The sequence below is a fragment of the Gadus chalcogrammus genome, chromosome 5 (assembly GCF_026213295.1).
Source record: "Gadus chalcogrammus isolate NIFS_2021 chromosome 5, NIFS_Gcha_1.0, whole genome shotgun sequence".
NCBI lineage: Eukaryota > Metazoa > Chordata > Actinopteri > Gadiformes > Gadidae > Gadus > Gadus chalcogrammus.
The window spans coordinates 9532912-9558170 of NC_079416.1; the positions used below are offsets into that span (position 1 = coordinate 9532912).

The 25259-nt window shown below is 49.7% G+C and overlaps 1 protein-coding gene across 4 annotated transcripts in view; it reads right to left on the reverse strand.

Moving 5' to 3' along the window:
* tiam2a (TIAM Rac1 associated GEF 2a) overlaps window positions 1-25259 on the reverse strand; it is a 93302-nt gene that overhangs the window by 43650 nt on the left and 24393 nt on the right. For 2 of the 4 annotated variants that reach the window (XM_056590280.1, XM_056590276.1), the window contains exons 2-5: window positions 7366-7464; window positions 5622-6812; window positions 1358-1859; window positions 154-326 (exon numbers count right to left, since the gene is read on the reverse strand). In XM_056590280.1, coding sequence (XP_056446255.1) covers window positions 154-326; window positions 1358-1859; window positions 5622-6806 — 1860 coding nt within the window. In that variant the 5' untranslated portion in view covers window positions 6807-6812; window positions 7366-7464. Of the gene's footprint in view, window positions 1-153; window positions 327-1357; window positions 1860-5621; window positions 6813-7365; window positions 7465-7742; window positions 8057-11820; window positions 11934-25259 lie in introns of those variants that run through there. The other 2 variants (XM_056590279.1, XM_056590278.1) reach the window with 2 other exon arrangements.

The window sequence follows — 25259 nt, forward strand, 5'->3', positions numbered from 1 at the left end:
CCACACAGGAATCTAAGGGTTCATCACTTGTCCATGACACGACCAGACGCTGGCACTAGAAAATACAACAGGGATAAGTGGGCAACTCGAACGGATGGGGGGAGTCATGAATGAGTGACTTTGGTAGGAGAAGCTTTGGCAGTGGGGTCTCACCTGGAAGAGGTAGACGTCTCCATAGCTGTTGCTGAGGCAGAAGACGTTCTCCTTCTTGGGGTGCTCGGGCACCGCCTGCACCACGCTGTCCTCCGCCAGCAGGGCGTAGCGCGGGGACCCCTCCTGCTCCGGGGACCCCTTCCCGTAGGTCTCGTAAAACAGCAACGTGCACCCTGGGGTGACAGGGGAAAGGGTCAGAGACCAGGTGGCCTGAGTAAAGTTTTGCGGGACAATGGACAACTCTTGAAGCCTCCAACCATCGCCCTTTAACCTCCCTGAAATTCCCTAATTTCAAGTCTGGGATTGATCAAGGTTCTCATGGTCATTCCCTAGTCCCAGACATCAACTTACTTTTGATCACATTTAATCATTGTCGCAAACTGAAAGGCAGGGAACGTGTTATAGTAGAACAATTATTTTCCTCGGAAATGTTGTTTTCCTTTATCATTTTTTAGCGTGTTTGTGGTTATTGTTTCAGCAGGATGGATGTGTATGCAACTGTCGATCACCAAACTTATGGTTTGTTTGGGGTTCTCGGAGATTTGTTCATATCTTCTCATGACGGCTTCCAGGGAATATTACCCTGGCGTGTTGCATAAGAGCTTTGAAAAGTAACTTATGTTCAGCAGGAATGAGGTGTTTGTGTGCCGTGCTGGCACTTAAGCATAACAGGCACTTGGAATCCTGGACATGAAGAGAATGTCCTTGCGGTGTCAGTGCTGGCCTTCGTTGGCTGATAATTCTCAGATGTTTTCGACAGTAAATGCTTCAAATGAGGGCGTAGGGTTATGTGTCCTCGTCTAAAGGTGCTTGAGCACTCCTGGATTTAAAGTGCCAACACAAACACACACACACACACACACACACACACACACACACACACACACAAACACATGCTTATCTATTTCGGCCAGTAATGCAACCTCATAATTCCTTCTAAGATTTTAGGGTAACAAGGCCAGATAGAGGCTCTAGCAACAGCAAATATTATATCATGGCCAAGGACCCAAAAGGCCTTTTTATCCTGATACAATAAGAGGCTCTCCTTTAATGTAATATTGACTTTATGAGAATATCCTTCCTCAGGCAAACTACACGGTAACTATGACAACGATTTTGGGAACCAGAGGTGAAGCAGGCTCCTCCACCCTGGCTGGTGTTACTTCAGAGTGGAGGGGGTATTGGCTGAATGCAGCCTGCTCACCTTTCAGGGTCACCCAGTACTGCTTCCACCTGCGGCGAGACACCAGCTCCAGCTTGCGGTCCTTGTGCAGGGTGAGGAGAGGCTTGAAGGAGAGCCACCCGGCGCGCCGCACCACCCCCTGCTCCTTCTCAAACAGCAGGTCCAGCTGCTCCAGCGAGCCCTCTGGCGACTCGCTGCTGCTCCTCTCCTCCTCCTCCTCCTCTTCGTCGTCTTCCTCCTCCCCCGTGCCCGTGGACTCGTCCTTCCTCCCGCCCGCCCCGCCGCTCCCGCTCCGCCGGCCGCCCCCCGTCTCCCCCAGCTCCCTCATGAAGTTCTCGTAGATGTTCTGGCGGACGGCGTCGCCGCTGGCCTGGTGGAGGGCCCCCTGGGACTGGGCCCGGGAGGCCGCCGAGGCCCCCGGGAACCAGGGCAGGCTGGAGACCTGGGAGGGAGAGCTGGTGTCGGCGGTGAGGCCGTCCACGCCGCTGTCGAAGGCATCGCTCGGCGCCTTGTGCCTCTGCTCCTGTCAGGGTGGGGAGGGGAGGAGAACAGGGTGAGAGGAGAGTGACACACTGGAGACAGAGGCTTCAGAGCAGAACCACAACAATGGATCGGGAAGTAGAACAGTAGGCGTGTGAGAAGTGGTTGGTACACAGGCTACAGGAGATAAAAAGAAGGTATGAAAGGCAACAAGTGTAAAAAGAGAATAAAGATGAAACCACGACAGAGAGCGACACGACAGAGTATACATATACTTTTATCTCTTTCCGTGTTTCTGACGGAATACCCTCCCAGTAAACACTTTCATAAAACGTGGGATGTCTTCCGCTTAAGGTGCAAGCGGAAGACATCATTTACGACCGTTTACGACTTCATAAAGACTGCCTATTAGCCCCGGGATTAGTATTCATTGATACTGCATAAAGACGAATGTATGGTTTCATTACCAGTACCAATATAGAAACATCACATAATGGCAGCTAGAGCAGGCATGGCAATCAACACCCGGCATGTTTACGTATGTTGTGTTTATAAGGGGGGAGATGTCCTTATTTCATTCAAACGGCAATGGAAAGCCCACGCTGACATGGTTCAGATCAAAACGGCTTTCATGGATGTAGATTGTGACATGTTTTGTTGAAGAAACCATATCCAACAACATAATTGCTCAGGACGCTTCCCTCAGAGGCAACTTACCCTGAACACAGGGGATTGGATATCTGCATTTAGGACCTGCATTTAGGAGCAGGAAGTGTGTCTGTTGCTCAAGGATAGGTACAATTAGGACAGCAGGGATTAAACCTTGAACTTCCTGTTTGCGGTTCGAGCACCTTAGCCGGTAGATATTGGTAATGCATTTGAGGAGAACACATATCTGTAGTACAACAACGATATGGACTTGGATCAGGTACACCTTTTACTTCTTAACACTACTCACATCTCCACTTAAAGTGCAAAATAGAAGCTGGTATTGCTTGCTACGGCTGTTGGACTGAGAAATTGGGCCAAATTGCCGGTGATTGGACCCAAGTGTGTAGAAAACACAGAGGCACGGCTGATTTCACGTCATCTGAGGCCTGCAGGGGGTTTGACGGTTCCCCAGAAGACCACTTGATGGAATCACGATCTCTTTCGGCTAATGAGAGACAACCTCTCTTTAACGAGCTCTTGCTGCATTGATTCTCCCCCGGCAACAATTGAAAAGAACTCCCTTCATCTCGATGAAGGGAGGAATTGATTCCTTCGCCGTCTGTTTTTGTTGGTTGTTTCTAACTTCATGACTATCATTCCTCGTCATTAAATCACCTCATCTCAAACATGAGTCCTTTTCTTCTCCTTCCCTGATACTTTGCCTTTGGTATCCAATGACCTCATTCCCCAGGATTGGAAGAAATAGCGCACTCATACCCTTCTTGTATATATTTATAGATCAATGTGGCAGCAGGAAAATGCAGACGAGAGACGCCGACCTGGGTAAGTCAGTTTTCCTTTTCCCTAAAAAAATACGTTGTTCTTGTCCTCATCCAGATGTTTTAACAAGCTGCAGGCCACAGCTGTTGGGCTCTGAGGTCCCACGCTGACCTCCAAGCCCATTCGACAACAAAAGACCTGCAGTGCAGGTGGAGGGGGGCAAGAGCCAGAGCTTCTCCTGGGTCTGGTCGACCGGATGAGACAGTGGGACCTGGGCCCGGAGTAGGAGATATACGACCAGAGAGGTTAGGCCGGCCGGCACTGAGGGAATCCAGACATAAGGACGATTATGGAAGCGAGAAAGAGAAAAAAAAAAAAAACGAGGCCTCTTTCCAAAGGCGACAGCCCTGATTTAGGCTATGTCAGGCGCGCATGGAAATTCCCCAAAAGAAAACGGTCTTTTGATGATTCCCTCAAAACGGTGCATTTATCTCTAAAAATAGATTGTGGCTAATGACGGTTTGTTGCCGAGGCCTAGGTTTTGACTATGAATCACTGCGTATTTACGGGTTTAGGATTGGTGCTTTTCTTATGATCATCGCAGATGAACGCCTCTTTTTCTCTGAAGGTGAGCTGCTAATAAACAAAGCTCTTTTCTCTGCTTTCCAATCAAGCATCAAGTGCTAATAACATAGGAGCTAAATCTGCTGGTCCTTGGCTGCTCCCAGAACCGGTTAAGCACCAACACATGGCCATAGATTAGCAGGGCTTTTTTCTGTGACACTTGGAAGAGGGCACTGCTAATGTAAAGTGAAAGCCTTATGCATGACACAGATTGTTGTACTTTGAGACACGATGACATGGCACACACACACACACACACACACACACCCCCCCCCCCCCCCCCCCCCCCCCCCCCCTATGGTCAAAAGAGCAGAGTTTTTGATGCAAAAAAATCGAAACCACACAAAAAAATCCAACTGAACACGCAGAAATCCCTATTAGCAGATTAGTTCACGGAGGGTGGCGAGAGGACTCCACCACATCTCTCCAGAACAATACAAAACAGCCATAAGTCCTTAATAATGTCCAAAGAGGCGGGGGGGAGGGAGAGTTAATCTTCAATGAGGAATTAGTTGCTCTCCAACAGAGCTTTAGAAAAGGCTTTGGGCAATTCTCTGGGCATAGCCTCAACATAAAGCATTTAAAAAAGGTGAATTAACTGATGCAGAAGTGCTTTGTTTGAACTCGCAAAAACAAAAGGAACTTTAAAGCTACACATTCTGCCAAATTACAATTTAAAGATAATCCCTGTTTAGGGCAGCAGTGAAATGTTCATCGGAACATAATACACAAGCTTGTACTAAACTAAAACTACTTATAAATAATATAAATGTAGCATAAAGCATAAAAGGCCAATAACATTGTTAAAGTACAACAAAATTAACTTAGCCCCCTTTTTCAACTAATTATAGTCCAAGCAAACCAAAATTTACAATAACAGTGAAATTATAAGAATACAGACAATTTAACTAAGTCACACACATACGACACAAATGCATCCCCTTTCATCCATTGTCTAATTACACAGAACTCCACCCATCAATCTGACACAACTAGCGGCATGCTTACAAAGAAGGCATCGACCCACCGTTAAAAACTCATCGTGAAACTGACAGCGCAGCCCTTGGCTTCCGCTGCGTCTGATCATGTTGTCCATATCTCCTACTATGTATCCACTGGCCCCTAGTCCCTAACCTCATCTCCTTTCTATTCAGGACAAGTAATGATCATTTAAAAAGACATGAACAACACCCGCAGCTGTGCCAATTTCATTTCGTGACACCCCACAGTGACCGGTGCGCGGGACAGATGGTGCTGTGGTTCTGAGGACGGGGGCCTTGTGGTAGACACCAGGCAGTGCCAGGCAAGGCCACAACAAAACCCTCACCGGGGAACACGGTCACTTGGGGCCTTCATCGATTCCCTTTCCATCAAAACAAGCCGACAATGAATGCCCAATCAGGTAAGGGGGCATGGAAAAGTTTCACCATTTAAAAATAAACATCAAAATGTTAAACCAGGGGTAATGGAGGAGGGATTTATCCCTTCAAAGAAAGGAATACAATTTGATATACTGTGGCCTTGAGATTCTCTGTAGGCGCCCTGCTGTGACACACAAAATGATGCAGTCAAGGGTCCCCTCTAGGCGGCCAATCAAGCGACAACGAGACTCTCCAAGTGTGGAGATGAAGAGTGCGAGCGAGCGAGCGAGCGAGCGAGCGAGCGAGCGAGCGAGCGAGCGAGAGAGAGCAAGAGAGAGAGAGAGAGAAATGCTCCAAGTCAGGAGGAGGAGAACAGACGTCTGACTAACCTGGGACTTCTTCTTGCGGGCGAGGCTGCCCGTCCAGTCGCTGAGGCGCCTGATGCGGTTCTTGATGGAGTCCTTCTTCTGGAAGCCAAACTCCGGCCCGGCCTGGTACTGCTCCGGGTCTTGGCACCCGCCCAGGTCCTCGCTCAGTGTGTGGGCCTTGGGCCGGCGGCAGGGCAGGGTGTAAGACGAGTACTGCCGGGCCTCCAGGCGTTCCTCCTCCTCCTCCTCCTCCCCCTCCCCCTCCTCCTCTTCCTCCTCCGCTGGGACGTCCAGAGCGGACGCAAATGAGGCACGGTACGGTTTGTGGGACAGGCTGTGCTCCCGGTACAGGCAGGCCGGCTCCACCGTTGCGGGGAAGGTGGCGGCCATAGTGGGGTCCCTGTACAGCTCTGGGACGGACATGGGAGAGGACTCATGCTCGTCCAGGGACTCGTGGCCGGGGGAGAGGATCAGGGTCCTCGAGGCCGAACACGGCGGCTCCTGCTCCGCGCACAGTTCCGCGCTCGGCCCCCAGGGAGAGTCGTACCAGGAGCCGTCCGAGCTCAGCGAACTGCCCTTGCTGGTCCTCGCCGTCGAGGAGGCGGGGCCGGGGGGCGGACCCCCTCGGGAGCCCGGCGGTCCCGAGGCGGCGGCGGTGGCGGCGTCCACGTTGGGGGAGAACTTGAGGAGCTGCACCGGACCCCCGGCCTCCTCCACCACGAGGGGGCTGCCGGGGGTGTTCGTGAACTCCACCCTCAGGCTCCCGTCCTTCTTGATCACCACCCGGGGGCTGCTCTGCTCCTCCAGGCCATCGCAGCCGTCCCCGGCGGCGTGCCCGTCGAACTCGGCGCCGTACGGGTTGTCCCGGTAGCCGCCCGGGGCCCGCCTGCCCGGCGCGCCGAGCCTCGGGGCGCCGCACCACTGGGGGGGCTCCCTGAGGGGGCTCCCCTTGGCCCCCTGGGAGATGTAGTCGTAGTGGCCGCTGGAGTAAGGCGGGCGGCTCCTGGCCGGCGACAGGCAGCCGCGGCCCAGAGACCTGGCCTTAAAGCCCGAGCCGCGGGGGGCGTTCTTCCACCACGTGTGGGGCGACAGGTCGTCTTCTTTTGAGGAGGGGAACTTCAGGGAGTAGGGCTTTTGTTTCACGGGGAAGAAGAAGCTAGTGCCTTTGGGCCCCTGGATGCTGTACTGGCTCTCAGAATTCCCCATTGCCACCTGAAGGGTGGACAAAAGATACAATTATTATTTTGGTTTGTTTGTACCACACTAATTAATAGCAAATAGTTATTACATTGACATTTTGATTGCAGCAAGCCTAGGCTTATTAGAATTTTAACCTTCAGCCGTTACGGTCCAAACTCGACTAATTTCGCCTTCAACGTTTCCCTTAAAGTTTGACAAATGAGCCCCAGGTTCCCATGGCTGTTATGTGTGACGATACAAAAGTCAAATCACTTCCAGACCGTCCTATAGTGAATTAGTGATGGGGAGCCCTGCCAAGACACGTGTTTCATTACGTTGTAATGAAAAAAGTTGGCCCAGGGACCCGCCATGTTCCTCTAAATGTGACTCTAGCGTGCTGGCAGATAGCATTGTGGCTTCCCCTGTTCTACAGCGATTACTATAAGAGCTTGGGGTTAACACTAAAAACCCTTCAAAAGTACTTAGGCGTTGTATGCCATGTGGCTTCATCACTTAATTTTCTATACATATTTTAAAGCAGATTTAAAAGCAGAAAGTAATCCCGCTGTGGATGGAGTTAACTTACCCGTTTTAGAGACTTTTGTCAGAGTGTATCCTTCGTGTGGGCAGCATCCTCTGTTTCCCCTTGCTCTAAACACACTTTTTCATTCAGGGTCACTCTCATCTGAAGGAGAAACAGAAGGAGAAGAAACGGTGCCACGGTTACACAGTTTTCCCAGAACAGTTGTTCCATTTAGCCGGTCATTCCGATCATGGGGACAACATTCAAGCACGACATAAACACCTCATTCTGCGAAGTCAAGTTAAACGAATCAGAAGCCAACAGACTTCACTCATCAAATTTCATCTAAAAATAAGTCCATTCAGAAGGTGGAGTTCAGATAGTGAGCATTGAATTAAGACCACGTCCTCATCAACAGCAGTTAACAAATCAAACGCTACCTCCACACATGGACAAAAAGTCCTCCCTAGTATCCACACACGCCGAGGTGACCGGGGTCCTCAGAAGCCAAGCCAGTGTCTGAGTGCTAGCCCTGCCCAGAGACTACTGAGGACACACACTCCTGCCCCCTCATAGTCTTCAGCGCTCCGGCCTTCCTTCCCAGCAAACTAAACATTACTTGCATTTTTTCCAACTCCGCACAGAAACGATGACGTCGTGTTTGATCCGGTTTGGGAAAGTATTTTTTTCAAAGGCTGCTACAGTTTGCCCTTGCTGTTTATTCTTGAAAGTTGGAGCTGATGCTCCCCCTCTTTTTCCCCCCCTTCCAACGGTCCACACCACCAACTTTGTCAGAGACTGTGGGGGGGGGGGGGGGGGGGGGGCACTTCCTTTCGCCACATCGACAGGAATTGTGAATCAGCGTGACTCCTCACAGTGTGTGTGTGTGTGTGTGTGTGTGTGTGTGTGTGTGTGTGTGTGTGTGTGTGTGTGTGTGTGTGTGTGTGTGTGTGTGTGTGTGTGTGTGTGTGTGTGTGTGTGTGTGTCACAACCCCTCACACGCTTGAAGCTCACTCTCCAGGAAACCTTTCACACTGCGCTCATGACCGTCAAGTCTGGGTGCGCACGTACAGCCTGTGTGGGGTTACGGCTGCTAGCAGCCCACTGCCAAGAGCCATAACCTTGGGGATTAAGTGATCTAGGGCATTAACAGAGAGTTTATCTCTCTTGCTTGGACGCACCATGACTCGCAAGCGCTGGTAATGAGTGTTCTCTCGCTGAGCAGAATGAACTACAGTACGTACAGGGAGAGAGGGGAAATGCCACGGTGGAAACTTGGAAGGCTTGACTAAGGGAATGATAACACACCCCTGTACAAAAGTAGAAAGGCGATAGTTCTGCGTCAGGGCTGATATATCAAATATGACAAGGAGCCAATTACATATTGCGCCGTTCTAATTAAATTATCTATCCCCCATTAGGCTTTGCTAAATGAGCATGAAGTAAACAGCTGGTAACTTGAAGCAGTGTCATGGGACTATATCGCTGTCCAATGTTACGACAGAGCGAGTTAAGAGAGTGATCATGAACTTGAACCTACGGCCATCCCTAAGCTTGGCTAATTGTGGTGAGAGGACTTGCTGAGTGCCTCGCTGTGCCAAAAAGCAGAAGCGCTTTGATTTATCAACCACCAACACCCAAAACCGTTTCCTGTCTTTGCCAAGACGCGAAACAATTTGGTAAATTAACCGGCGGTGTAAAATTAATTAAGGCCAAAGGGAAGTCTAAAGTCACTGCACATGAATGAGCCAAACAAAGCTCTTTTAACACAGCAAACCAGCTGTGAGGCAGAGAACAGCTGTGCACTACGCTGCAGGAGTCGGCATAAAGGTTGTTGTCATTCTTGTCACAAAGTGCCACTTTCTTCCAGCTCTGTGACAGACAGAGCTCTTACTAACTTTATTCAGGGTAGACAAGGCCTCCGGTATGAAAGGCCCAAGGCGTGGCGCTGAACACACACACACACACACACACACACACACACACACACACACACACACACACACACACACACACACACACACACACACACACACACACACACACACACACACACACACACACACACACACACACACACACACACACACACGTTTGCCTTCTAGTGCGACTTGAACAGGGAGCATTGTGGTGGCAATTTGGGGTGAACAACAAAACAAGTCCCCCATTCAGTGGACAAACAAACGCTCAAACACATACACCAAGAGCTTGGTTTCCAGATTTCCCCTCCCTGGCTTCAGCCCCCATTCGGTCCCTCTCGACTCAAAGGGTTCCTCCCGCCGGCCATCTGCTTGGGAGGGCAAGGGACGACTAGCAACGCACCGCTCCTTTACAAACCCTTTGACCTGCCATTCTTCCCCTCGCTGCCCTGCCTCCCACCCAGCCTCCATGTTTAGTCTGGAGGCATTTAGGTTGAGTTTGTGAGCGCGTGAGCGTGTGTGTACGAGTGTGTGAGCGTGTTTGTGAGTGGGTTGGGTAGTGGGTCGATGGGTCGGCCCGTCGAGTATATACAAATCCGTCTTGTGCCTGAAGTGTGGAGCCCATTGCCTACTCCCAGAGGACAAAAAGACAAAAGAGAAAAGACGATAAAAATAAGACGTATCGAAATTATGATTGGATTTGAGGCTGTATTGATTGACTGAGAAGTCACTTCAAAATTAGGTTCCTGAATGGGAAGAGGAGCTGGAAACCCTGCATGCACACACCCTTAATGGTTTTCTCACCTCACGTGACCTTGAAGGCAAACTTGAGAAACAAAGGTGGGGGGGGGGGGGAGTGGGAGAAAGTATTGACGCAGCAGTGTGAAGCCACGAGCTTACCCCCCCCGTCCCCCCAGAGAATCAGAGCGTCGAGTGTGAAATGGCATGCTGCCGCTGCTGCACTGGCCTTTCACCCCCTTCTGCTGCGCTTCCTCGGAGATGAAGAAGTGCTTAGTGGACACGTCCACCCCGGGTGAGAGAGGAATCACGGGCGGGAGGAATCAACCATGGAAACCGTTGACTCATCCTATTGCCACGACAGCGTGGCCTTAGGGGAAATTAAGGTACTACACTACAAACGTGGCAGAAAAAGAAATCGAAGGGAGTATACAACACTGGGAAGAACAGCTGCTGTAGCAGCAGCAGTGGCAGCAGTGTTCCTTTGAAATGGGATCCGAATTTGAGGAGGGAAAGGGGCTCGACTGTCCTCTGAACGCATTTTGGCGGGAGGAGTTCGGTCATGTGTTTTTGTAGAGAGCACGATCGCACCGCCTTCCTGCTGTCAGAGACGCAACCCACGGGAGGCCCATCTCCTCACCGCCCTGTCGCATGGGGACGGCCACTTAAAGGGGCCCTGAACTCAAAGACATGGCAACGGCCCAGGGGGGGGGCCTTTCAGAACACATAAACAGCCAGAACAACACGTCGGGATGTGTCCTAAAACCGTGTTGGGGGAGCCTTAGAGCATGGCATATCCAGCTGATTCCTGTCATACTAGATTCAGAGTGTTCCTATGCTTGTTTCCTCACGGAGGAGAGAGTTTTCTCTATGAATCACCCCGGCTGCAGTGCAGTCCCCATAGTATGGCGTGGTGGCAGAGTTTTAACTTTATGGCCCCTGGTCGGCAAGCATCCATCAACGGGCTTGTTAGCGTCCTTTGGACCTTTTCATTATAAATTTAGAAGGTCCAGGAACTGGCCCCTGTCCAAAAATGACATGGCGCCTCTTGAATGATTTATAAACACACAAAAAGCAGTGCACCAAACCATCCGAGAGTGGTTGGAGCCGGGTCACTCAAAACATTTCAAGACCCTCTTTCTCAGACGACGTGGATCTTGGAGCCACCGTTTAAGCGAGCGCACAGTACTTTCGCCACACCAAACGAGGTATAAACGCCGACTCGGCTTGTATTTTTACTCATCAGGCTTAATTACACTCTGGTGTGTCACCTTGGGTGAAAACGGGCACGTAAAACGAGTCGACGGGTGAGAACACGACGTAAGTGACATGGGGTGAGTCGGCACTCTTGACGCGAACCGGGCATAAAAGCTGACGGCGGTGAACACACCGTGAGGCCAGGTGATAACAAGCCTCCTGAGAGCATGCGTCAGGCCCAGGGATAAACCTTCAACTCTGCGGTCTTCGACCGACAAAGGAAGTAACATGCCTCCCACAGAAACCGCCACATAAACATCCATCAAAACATATCCCATCGCCGAGACTGTCTTCCGCACGCACGCACGCACGCACGCACGCGCACACACACACACACACACACACACACACACACACACACACACACACACACACACACACACACACACACACACACACACACACACACACACACACACACACACACACACACACACACACACACACACACACACACACCAGCCTCCACCTGTGCATCCAGACAAAGGACAATACAAGCCAACTTTTCTTCCCCCCCATTCTTTCAGTCTGCGAGTTAATTCCACCAAACAAAAGTAACAAAGGGAGAGGGAGGTACGCTGGCAGACAGCAAAACATCTCTTACCTCTGTGGTCCCGGCTTTAATCTAAAAGCTCTTTGAAGAGCGGGCGAGCGGAGAGCGAGCCGATGTTCACTGATCTTAAAGTGGATTCTGCTGCGGAGGCTCACAGAGACTTAAAGCGACACACACACACACACACTCACGAACACACACACACGCACACACTCGCCCTATAACTGAGTCACTGCCACAGCAGAGACACACGTGGAAACTCCCTCCCCTAGAAGCGACTCCTCCCAGGGTATCCCCGGGCAACAGGGAGCCCAGAGGGGAAGTAAGAGAGGGCTAGAGGGGATGGGAGGAGGGGACGCCCCCCCCCCCCCGGTGAGGACTCTATCATGACCAGCATCCAGTCTGGACGGGACTATGGATATAGATCATCACTGAGCTCAGATAGGATCAATAATTATGTGTAGCTTTTAATAAAGGGTAACAACAGATAATAAGTATGTATACTAAGTATTGATTTGAAACATAAAAAAATACAAATAAACGCTGTACACACAGGCACATCTTAAAAGGGTGTGTGTATTTGTGTGCGTCTTCTATTTCAGTTACATCTTAAGTAGTCCAAAGTGCTCCAAAGTGCTCCACTAGCAAACAAGTGGTGCTGATCCCTACTTCCCCCCCTTAAGCCTGCTTTCCCATTGGGCGGCCAGGAAGATGCCTGGCGTGTCCAACCCAATGGGTTGTTTGAGGCGAGATGGGCTGGCCTCAGCAGCGCCTGGGAGGAGTGCCCTGGAGCCACGGACAGAATGACTGACGCTCTTCTCCCCAAATAACCATGATGACCCTTAGCCAGTAGGTAGCCAGGGAGTGCAGACACTCCAGTCTGTCAATCTGTCCAGTCTAAAATACCGTCTCAGGGGTAATTAAAGGGCAACTGGTCTTGCGGCGACCCTTGGAATTTGAATGACCGCTGTGTGCTCCAATGTGTCATCCCTCACATACAAAATAACTGTGGTCACATTCAAAACCGTATCCCCGCTCAGAGATGACTGCCACGACTCCAAGTCCGAGGACTTCAACGGACAGATTATGGTATGTGTATGAAAAAAACCTTTTCACCAAGTCCTGGCTGAACGATGGTCCAAAGTCACGTGCACCCCTCCCCTAGTGGAAGAGTCTTCACAAACTGAGCTGACTCAGCACTGAGGGGAGGTCAGCGGGCGTCAGCGGTGGCATTAGCGTCAGCGTGGCGCGGGCCACAATGTTAGTGGATTACCAAAAGACATTGTGCTAAACACAATAAGCCTGCACTGCTGGGAGCCGGGATGCTCCTCAAAAGCCCATTGTCCTGCAAATCAGGCTGCTTGAAGGGATCCAACGCAGAGACGTTGCATCCCTGGAAGAGGCAGGGAGCCACACTGCGGGCTGTAGGGAGTCAGAGCAGGGAGAGAGAGAGAGAGAGAGAGAGCACTGTGTTGCATATTCATGCGGAGCAGGTGCTGCGCCGTCTAATTTAAGAGTTGCAAAACGGACTGACCCCCTAATCAGGAATAATTAGGGCCCTTGACGAGCCGTTTAAGGATCATATTAAAACCCCCCCTGTGGTATGCAGGCTCAGACTGCCTGAGCCGCCCGCTCCAGTGCCACGGAGCCCCCCTCCTAGGACCATCCCACACACAGCCCTCCACCCCCGGCACCGAGGTACTGACGGTCGTAGACCGCAGGGAGCAATGGGGTTGTCATTTGGCTCTTCATGTAATAGTCGGCGTTCAGCGTGAGCCAAGTCACGTGATGCACAGCCGACAGAAGGCACGGATGAGATTGTGGAACAGAATGTTAAATCAGTGCTACAAAAGTGTCGTCTTCTGTTAATTGATGGTGAAAAAGATGGGAAGTGGGATAGACAAGCATCCTCGTATCAAACTTATCTTAAACTACACAGAATTTGCAGGGCAGTGAGATACCACACAGGGAGGAGGGGCTGGGGTAGCAGGGCTTAAAGTTAATCACGGGACCCTCCCTGTGACATTGTGCCTCAATAACGATGTTAGAACTAGCCACAGGTACCAAGAGCCCAGATCAATTCAATCTAGTCAGGCATTCTAAATCAATGGACCCCATTCATGTTCAGAGTAGGTTGGTATATGTTAATGAGTAGTGAACAGGGAAAAAGGCTTTATTTAAAAATCAACATAACCTCAACAGACCAGCCCTTCAAATCGAAACTAGCTTGTTTTGACTCCAAGAATATCCTGTGGAACCTAGCTGGGATTAGAGCTAGACGGGGAGGGAGGGACAGACAGAGCAAAATAAAATGGGCAGAATATTCTCCTCACCATCAAGTATGCCAGAGCATTCTGTCCCCCTCCTAAACAGTGTGACACATCTATTGTTGTAGCCAGGGGCTGTTGAAGAGTTGACTGCATTGATCATTCTGCTCTCGAGGGACATAAGCCGCACATGCACAGTGGGAGCCAGAGATTTGTAAACATAGCTTCCAGTAGCGGGGAATAAAATGAGCTTAATTGACGATTTTAGCACAGACGGCTGCTCCGCAATGCCTCAAAATTTGGATCACGCAAACCTGGAGGGAAATTACAAGTGGAGCGGCTCTGCATAGGCGCGGTGGATGGAATAACTGTCTGCCAAGTTTTAACTTCTTAAAATTGGCTATAGATCCTGCCTGATCTTTAAAACAAGGGTCAACGTGTGAACCTTAGCTTTGCATTATTAGCCCGGGCCTAGAGTACTTGCTGAATTTGCAGAAAATACTGGGGTGGGAGACAAGCACATTAGCGCTCTAATCCAAAGCTTTAATTCATCAATCCCAGCCTTTACCCCACCCCCCCCCCCCCACATATTGATAAATGTTTATACGGCAATATTAAGTACATGAAGTTCAATACGCCGCAAATAGTGTGGCCTACCCATGAATCCGTCATGTCTTTCATTTAATATTTGACTTTAAACTACCAACGAATCCTACCCATATACATAAGAAGACATCTGAACTGACGATGCAAAAAGACCAGTTTCAGTTTGGATTGAGAGTTGTGCTAATGAAAATGTAAGTTTGGATGGAAAACTTTTGACCAATGTTTTCCATCTCACCAGCTCAGCGTCGACATGGCCAGAAATGGATGACCCTTTTAGTGCAGTGCGTGTGTGCGCATGTACTTGGTCCCATTATGGTGTGGATACATAAATCAGAAAATATGCTAGAAGAATAACTGGCCATGGTTGAAAACCACGCTGTGTAAGCAAGTGCATGAGTGTGAGTGTGAGTGTGAGTGTGTGTGTGCGATCCCAACCCGAAAACGATCCTTCCGTTCATTAAGCTGCTTAATTGGGGGAAAAGCTGAAGGAATGCCAATATGCACCTGCAGTTTCCCAGCTGTTTAGATGACCTCTCTCTTCCGCCCACTCTCACACACACAAAAGCTGTACCATATCAATCATGAAGCCTGGCTAGAAAGCCTTAACTTGCATCAGAGATAATATACAAGCATTTCTGCATACCGTTATACATGCACCTGATCAGGGCTTTTACATAGGATATCTGATGCAATAAAAATGTGAAATATAGCTTCACTAATATGTGTTCACCAATAGGAAAAAGATCCAGCATCATTTGACTTCAGCCACCACTAGTGGGGGTCGAGACCCCAGGTTAGGAACCAAGAACAGCTCTAATTTTTCCACAAACAAAGACCCTTCCAGTGTATCTAGGAAGATAAACAGGATCCATTATTATTTTTACCCAAGTGTGTAATTTGAAGATTGACGGTTCTCTGCAACTCAAGACTGAGAGACTAACGTCGAGAAGAGAGGTTTCAACATTCCACATGGATGGATTCTCTATGAAACCTGACGCAGCAACTAATAGGTGTGCAAACTGGCCAAACCCCAAATAGCAGGGCCACATTTACTGACGCATTACCAAATCCCCATGATTCACAGAGCAGAACCAATGCAGACCTCACCACAGCTGAAGCAGCTCTGTGTGAAAAGAAACAAACTGATCCCAGGAAACGGTAAAACCACATGTAGGGGCTTAACAGAGGATGTAAAGGAGAGCTCTGCTCGGACAAGAAATAATAAAGGAAAAATTCCTATCTAGAGAAAAGCGCAAGGTGTCATTTGAGTCAAGATATTCACCGAGATACTTAAATGAAGTGATTAAGCCTAAAATGAAGTGATTAACTTTGTAATTGATTGAGATTTCAAAAGTCATACATTGAATTTGTACGACCGAGCATGTAATTCCCCCTGCAGAGTTCACCGGTGTTGGATCTGTCTCCCAGTTCTGTTGGACGGACGGCATTGTCCCAGAGGTTGAACTCCACTGCGGCTGCCCGCTGTGTTCAGGGGCCCAAACTGTCATCAGGCTGGTCACAGTGATCCCTGCTGATTAATGCCATCAGCTTAAGACTCGCTCCCTCATTACCATGGCAATACCCTCTCTGTAGTGTGCGGCAACTGGAGGAGCTGGGCCCCACTCTAGGCTCCCCGAGGTGATCCATCAGGGGAAATTGACTGGCAGGGGCCCAATGTCGGGGACACGGAACGGGTGGCTGGCGGTCAATGAAATTCACTTGAGGATTGGGGTAAAACAATGATGTTCTGGTGTGGGAGAGGGGGGGGGGGAGGGTCGGGAGAGAGACGGATCCACGAGTGCATGCGCACAAGCGTGTGTGCGTAAATAACCCAGGAATGCGCAAATAAAACCCATCCTTCAGGACCCATCCTTCAGGTGCGGTCAGTGCACAGTCTACACATCTGCCAAATAAAGAAATGATTATCACATTATTATGGAAATTTAGCAATTAGTTCTTTGTGCAGGGAATGGTCAGGTTAAATGCTTTTCTATTCTGAAAAAGGATCTAATTGTAAAAAGTTATTTTTGGAAAATAAACTTTTGGAAAATACACACACACACACACACTCCAATAAACAAGCACCTGACACCCGGGCAAATAATGCAGACGGGTAGAGCCCAACTGTCTGCATCCAGATGCTAAGTGTGTGTGCACTGCCCCCCTCACCCCAGAACCCATCGATCAGTGCCAGAGACATCCCATCTGAATTCTTTAGGAGCTCTGACGCCTATGTGGGGAATGCCTCTGTAACCCTCCCCAGAGGGGGGAGTCCTCTATCTAGAGACACAACATCACCCGACACCCTGGATCCAGTTTTTCTCCCCCACTCCGGGCCTCTAACTGCACGAGGCATCTTCGGCAGTGTGGGTTGATGGATCATGCTGAGCAGAAAAAAGCCAGAGGACAAGCCGTTTCTAATGGTTATGGTAATTCAAACATTAGCACTCTACGCCGGGTGCATTGCAAACGATCTGACATTTTTATTACATTTTAGGAGCCGGCATAATGCCTGAAATGCCCTCAATCATTCAGTTCCTTGTGATCAAATTACCTGGCATGATCATAGAGCCCCTGGGGTTATAACAGAGTCAGATACACAAATAAGGTGTGCACCTAGAAAAACCAAATAAAACGTCAAAGGCAAAATGATGAAGCAGGCTGCAATAACAAACTAAAGAGATGGTTGAGGTCAGAGATCATCCATTTTGTGCAAAGTCTGCATTCCAATAACCTCTAATTGGTCACCGTCACGTCCACCAAGACCCTTAAAGCAAGGAGTGAAGCTGACGCCAATACGGTGCCTTGCAGATATTCCCTTCGCCTAGACTCGCCCGGTTGGTTTGCCCGTCCTGGTCAAGGTTAAGCCAGGGAGGAACAATAGAAGCAGGACTAAGCTAGCTATTAAGGGGCCATTAACCGAGGTAATTACACTTGACACTGGAGCCTTGCTTTCACCCTGCTGGCAGCTTCCTAAGGACTCCCTTTGTCGAGGGCTTACAAGGAAACCTTTTCACCGATTCACTGTTCGGAACATTTCGCAAATGTCGTTGTGTCCCTAGAAAACCATCAAAAAGGAGAGCGACCATGCTATTGCTATGGCATCAGCAAGTGTAGTGAGCAATGAAGTGGTTACCCTTTATGTATCGGCAGACAGCGTGGCATTTTAATGCGGTAAGGCCTTGGTTCCCTGGGACTGGAGCCAGCCCATTCTCCTCTGTCGTTGAGGAGAGCATGTCTGATAGTAAGGGTGTGGAAGGTGGTCCGGGGGGGGGGGGGGGGGGTTAGGGTCAGCAGCCTAGGTGGCAGGACCTCCGTGAGAGGAGTGTAAACACGGGGCCACAGTCGCCGCCACTGAATAAACCATGGAGCAGATTCAATCTACACTCGGGCTGTACCTTTGTGTTTGCGTTAGCCAGGTGTCCCACCTTCATCTACTACATGTGTACTGTGTGTGGATGCAGACCTGTACAAAATCCTGTGAAAGCACATTCTGCTTGTAGTAAGACACAGTGTGCGTGGGTGGCAGCAATGCCGTTTGCAAAACACAGTACATCCCGGTAACCTTTTAATATAAAACAGTTTAATTTAAATGCACGATAGGAGGGTTAATGCTAGTCTCAATGCCGAATGCTGTAACATCCTTTTGTGACTCACAGAACAACCCCCACTCAGGAAGAATGGCAACAGCTGCACCAAAGGCAGACATAAAAAACAACTCGGCTTTCACTGAACAAGCTTACATAATACATGTACATCTTATCAAAAAGTGTTCACTCCCAAAGTACCAAACCAATTATGGATTATCTACATGTTTATTACAAACCCAGCCCCTTATTACAGCACCCCTTATTGCCACCACTTCGGTGTCTAACCTGCAGCTGACTATTGACCTAGCCTCGGAGAGCACTTGGGTATTATTCTGCACGCTCAGTGTCTGAGGCTGATCGGTAAAAGGCTTGGCGACAGCGAGACAGAGTGACGGGGTCACTCCAGCTTTGGAGGTCTTACGTTACACACACACACCCCCAGCACAAACTCGGTGTTATACACGACAAATGTGATTATGCACACCACGCGTGTTGTGCATACAAACTAAATTCAAGGAAGGACACACACACACACACACACACACACACACACACACACACACACACACACACACACACACACACACACACACACACACACACACACACACACACACACACACACACACACACACACACACACACACACACACCTTATATGGTGGTCTTTCTCGTAAGGAAAGACCACACCGTCTTGAGATACATGATGCAAAATGCGGACCACATTTACACCCACCTTGATGGGGCCTTCATCCCACTCCATGCTAGCAGGTCATAAACCAGCGCGCAGCTGGGCACATGAAACTGTTTAGCGACTGTTAGTTTCATGGGGTGCCGGGGCTCGGGAGAGTGTGTTTGCTTAAAGGAGCTTTATTACTGACCGAGCAGTGATGAGGCTGTTTTGACAATGAAATCCCCGGGGGGAGGGCTTAGCACCTGTTGTTGGTTTGCATATCTCCCTCTCTTTCTTCCTCTTTCCCTCTCTACGAGAGTAGGTCAGAAGAATACGGGTGGGAAACTAAGCGGTTGTGTGTGTGTGTTTTCAGTCCTTTGAGCAGTTTGGTTATTAAAGTTTTGCCATGAATTATACATAAAATTTGTTTATTGAAGGAGTCTGGGCAAGATTACTGCTTTAAATGGGATGGCTTTAATGTGTAACTGGGGTTCCTCAAAGCATCAAACTGTGCAAATAGGGCGGGGGGCGGGGTGTGGGGGGGGGGGGGTAGTCAATTCAAACTATTTTCTCATGTCACGAGAGAATGAGAGGCATGTGCACTAACCCAACCAGACTTACGATAAACCTATGAAAATAAATAAGCTTGACCCTATTCTGGTCCTTATCATTCAATCCTTTGTTCAAACAGGAATGTTGTTTCTCAAAGCTGGTCACCTGGTGACTGGCCCAGTTGGGCATCGATCGGACATAATGGCAAAGAATGAGGCTAGGCTAGCCCGGGCCTGGCCAAAGATGCGGGTACAGTGATAGCAGATCATGTTGCATAACAGTAGCCCCCCTTCAGCAAAATGATTCAATTCCACCCTCCGCCGCAGTCATTATCGACACATACAGCTCGGAAAAACGCCAATAAGCATCAGGCTCATTGGGTTGATCCGCCTCCTCTCTGCATGCATAAGTGGCCTGCCTTCGCATGCATAAACCTCAGCAACAAATTAGTGAAGCATGCACATGGCGAATCTTAGAGCCTTGAGGTTGAATACGATTACATTCACCCAGCAACAAAACCACTCATCAAGGAAAAAAGTACTGCACCAAATCAACCAATCAAATTACATCTCCGGAACATCCTGCTGGTTCCCATAGGGCGGGCCGGATGAAATCGACAGGCAGATGCTCTAACCAGCAGAGGTCACCGAGGGTCAAGCGGCTCCATTATGAGAGGACAAGAGGGGGTGTTTGTTCACGACCCTTTAGCTTCTGATCCGCGGTGGGCTTAGAAAGGAATGGATCCAAGCTATTTAAGCCCCTGGGCTACAAGCGAGACTACACAACAACGCCTGTTTCGCTCATAAAAGTGTCTGGGGGGGGGGGAGATCAGTCCATATCCAATTAGAGATTGGCAATAGCCAAATGAGCCGCACCAGCCCAAAGAAAAATACAGGGTTTTTCTTTCTTCAAAGAGGGAGGACTGCATGACTCATGAAAAGCGAGGAAGCCGTGTGAGGAGCCGGGGAGAGAAAGGAGTACTTAATGACCAAGACGTCTGATGATATCACATGGCTGAGTGTACGCCCGGTTTTCCAGCAGCAAGGCGCGGAGCGGGCCCTCTTTTTGGCTCTCATTTACCGTGTTATTAATAGCTGCGGCGCGGTGGTAATGGCAGCGCTAACCTCCATGATGTAAAATGTCACGATAATGATAAAGAACACGCCCACACGTTTCCAGGGAGGCCGTCTGGTCCACGCGAGCTGACCGCAGGGCTCACTGCTGCCGACGCACACGCACCCCTCCATTACCGGGAGGAGTGCCGCGCCGAGTTCAGGAGGACTGGAAGGAAATATTAGGATTGCTTGGGCGGAAACTCTCAGACAGAAAGTGCAACACAATATCACAGCTTCGAAACGGCCAAGATCTTATTTTGTGGCGTGTTCCTTGTTTTTACTGAATAGTTCCCCCAGTGTGTTCCCGCCGTACATATATCTTTTATCCATGTAAAATGACATTGTACCGGATATAATGAGAATATATCATTCATTCAGACTACTTTAAACCTACATGTGTAAAACAGGAGATATGTTTTATTGTCTCTCCTCAGTAGACCAGCCGGTTTGGATTCCTACTGTTCGATCAGGCGATTCAAGTGGAAAAGAAGGGAGAATGAGAGTTCAGACCTCTGCAAAGCGACAGCCGCTTCCCCACAGGGCTATTCCATCAACACAGAGGCTGAGGGTCATGGGACCGCACTACCCTTAGACACACAGAGCCCATTATCGGGCCGAGATGGAATGCAGGCAGAAGTTAGCCTGATGCCACGCAACATGTGTCCGACAGAGCCCTCCCCCCCCCCCATCCCTACGTTCCCCAGCGGTGACGCGATCACGCAGGCTATCCACACACGTACACACGCGCTCACACAAACACCAGTTGTTCAACTACAAATTGGATGAGTGTGTTGTTTCCCCCTTATAGTGAGTCACGGCTTCCTTTTCCCTCCCCCCCACGGAGAGCCAGCCTAAACCCCAACATATCAGACACAGCCTTCCACCCCCTCCCCTGCAGACCAGCCAATAGAGCTCCTGTTGCAAAACCACTAAAGTTGGGAGGGGAAGGTGACAGAAGTGCCAAAGCTACTAATCCTACGGGTATTGAGTGTCGGGGCTAGGCTGCAGTGAGGGTTGGGGGTAGTGGTGGTTTTGGGGGGGGGGGGGGGGGGGTCTATACATCATGTAAGCCTAGTCACTTCCAATGGGACGGTTCAGGAGGTTTCCGGAATTCCTGCTCAAATGGAGTAGAGGGGCGAGCAACGGGAGTCTATAAAACACGCCGTCCTGTTGTTTTGCTTCCAGCGCCGTTCCAACGTGGACACGGAGGGAGAAGGGGGAGCGCAGGGAGTCGGGTTCTCCGAAGATGGCTGAATGTCAACTGCTATTATTAGCCAGCCACACACACACACACACACACACACACACACACACACACACACACACACACACACACACACACACACACACACACACACACACACACACACACACACACACACACACACACACACACACACACACACACACACACACACACACACACCAAAGTTCATCAACCTCTGACTGAGCCTTTGTGAGGAATAACCTTTACCAAAAATAAAACTCTCCCGACACACTGGTGAGCTCACCCTGGCCAGACTACTCAAACTTTAAAACATTCAGCCTTATGGGATAAGCAACGGGGACATTTGTTCAGCCGTCACCTGCTGACCGATAAGCATCAATATTGCAGGACTTTCCCAGGTTGCTACAAGTTGAGTGAGCAGAAACCGGTGCTTTGCATAATCTCTTGGATAGCGTTGAAATCTACACACTCAACTTTGCACTAATGGCATCTCCGTCGTCCTGCTTGTGCAGTCGAGGAGGGACAAAGCCATGGGCACTTCAATAGGGGCTTTAGTTATATCGCACAGAAACCAAATGGGTGGTTAAAACTATGGACCAAGTCAAGATAGACCACAAAAGTCTTAAAGCAATCTTTGGACACAGTAAACACTTCCAATTGACACAAATCATAGGCCTCAACACAGCCACCCAACTACAACAAGATCCTGCCTGAGGAGGAGAGAGGTTATGAAAGGATTTTCCCATTGCAGGAGTACACTCCGAACCAAGGAAATCCAGGCCGTTTGAGGGTTTTGAAGCCGGCCTGGGTGGCATGGAGATCTGGTTGAGCACTAGAGCTCGAGCAGCTCTCCTCCTGTGCCGGGAAGAAAGTGTGAACCCCTAGCGGTGGGCTCCACTACCCTGATATGATGTCTGTCTTGGCATGGGTAGATTGGAGAGGAGAGGGTGGAGAGGAGTGTGTGTGTGTGTGTGTGTGTGTGTGTGTGTGTGTGTGTGTGTGTGTGTGTGTGTGTGTGTGTGTGTGTGTGTGTGTGTGTGTGTGTGTGTGTGTGTGTGTGTGTGTGTGTGTGTTAAGTGGTGGAACTGGGACTTTCTGGGCGACACGGAAACACAATACGAGGCATAGAGAGACGTAGAAAGCGAAGACGATACGGAGGGGATTGTAAAATACAAAAGCCCACACACATTATCCAACTGTGGCCTGGCCAGCGACCCACTTGGCTCTCTCTACGAGCTGACTGAAGAAGAGATGCATAGTGATGCCCAACAGACTTCGTAACCCGACTCCAACCAGTATTTCCATTATATGTAAAGCAGAGTGGGATGTAAAAAAAAGAAAATAGCCAGGCCAGACTGCCACCACCAAAAGAGGTTTGGGGTTTGACTCGACGGCGCCACACAGCTCGACGTGTCCGCAGCGGTTTGCTTCTCCTGAAGTGATGCGCTTCATGTTCCGAGGTCTTTCACTGGGGTTTCCCCGTTCCCCTGCTGGCCAGCCAAGCATCCACGCCAAGAGAGATGATATGACTCCGGGAAGGGAGTGATTTGGACACATCGGCCCCGTTTAGGAAGAGCTTCTTTTCAATAATAAACGAAAGAGCAAACCTCAAAGAGCTTTGATTGAGCGTGTGCAGTGTGAGGGTGCCAGAACGGCCGGTGACCCCAAGCAATCTGGAGGCGGACTTTGTTTACCCGGGCCGGGTGCCAAGCGACTGAATCAACATGACAAGACTGGGGGTCGGAGTGGTGGTGGAGGAAAGGGCTTATCTTGCCTGGAGATCAAACATCGCCGGCTCTCAAATGGGGCGGGAGTGAGAGGGCCGAGTAATGAGCCAGCAAATGCACCTTAACGTACCACTGATAAACCTCATGTAACTTCTGCCCAAACAAAACAAACAAACCACTAAAGCCTTTTGCGTGTAGCAGCAAGTCCCACAAGGACTTACTACATCCAGAGAAGAACTCACCAGACGACGTCTCCAAGGCTAAACCCAAGAGCTGCTATCAATAAAGCAGCCTTTTCGGGATTCAAATGTATGAATACCAGGATAGCTGGGGAAAACAGGTCTGTGCGGTTAAGACCGTCCTTGCATTAGCCCTCTTTTGAACGTGATCCCCAGCATTGTTTAACAAACCCATCTCACAAAGATACAAAGGCGGGAGTCCATTCTGGCCCCGCCCTACACCAGTGAGCAGGTGGGCTGCATGTGCAGTAAATGTGTACCTAGCACATCCTCCATCCATCAATGGGAACAATGCAGGACACATGGAGGCACCAGGAGAGCCCAGGGTACGAGGCGTCCGCCTGCAGCACCAGCTGTGTTTGCCTTACCAATAGGCGCTCGGTTGTAAGTGGGACCTTATGGCTACTGGACTCGTGGAAGTAGCGGAGATCAATCACAATTACTATTGTTGTTTTGCTTGACTTGTAAGTGTGCGCTCCGAGCCGAGAGAGAACATTGATTTGATTGTCTTTCACATCAATGCAGACGTTTGGTCGTCTTGTGTCACGGCACTACATGTGCTGAACATTTTTACTTTAAAAAGGAATTACACAGATGCATAGTGACTTGTGTTTTTTGGGTTTTTTAAGTGCATACCCATGTGAATAGCATGCAGCATGTCAAGCGAGACGCAACTTGACTCCGTCCGGCTCTTGCTCATAATCAAAGGCTCATCAGGGATAAGCAAAGAGGAGATAATGTACCAAGGAGAATTTGCTTTGAGCATAAAGGATCAGACAGACACACAGACACGCATCCCTAGGCTACAAAATAATAATAATAATGCTTCTTGCTTGTCAAAATGCCAGGCGTCATGTTGATCAACGGAGGCGCAGGGAGAATAATTATATTCTATTCCATTCCATTGTTCATACATCTGAATTAACGTACTGTGGGGTGTCCATCCAACAACTCATCAATCATGTGAATTCTACTGAGGCGGCACCTTTACCAGACTGAATTATTATACATTGTCAGCCATTCACGATTATTGCATCCAGCGAAATTGTTACCATGGGTACCGGTAATGTCCCGTCTCCTAGTAACCGTGTGATTTATACGGCCTGATGATGGTAATGCTCATTGCCGGTTAGGTTAGCGCACGTCTGTTAGCCTACACACATGTGCCTGGTGCATGGAAGACCTCCGGGGTCTATGTGCCGACCGGTCGCTTCGCGGGGGGTTAACAGGAGCCCAACCCATGAAACCCAGCAGCCTGGCAGCACTCCAACGCCTCCCTTCCTCCCCCTGTTCACCTGCTCTCTCTGCAATCTCTCGCTTGGTAGGGCTGCTGCTGGCCGGTGAGCCCGTCGGTTAAGCTCACCTCTGCCATTTAATCTTTGTTTTCTGCACCAAACCACACAGGGCGTTCGGCGATACGTGACCACCCCCCCTCAAAGGAAACACAATTTAATTAGGACCAGAGCATTAATCTCCATGCACAGCCCGCCCGG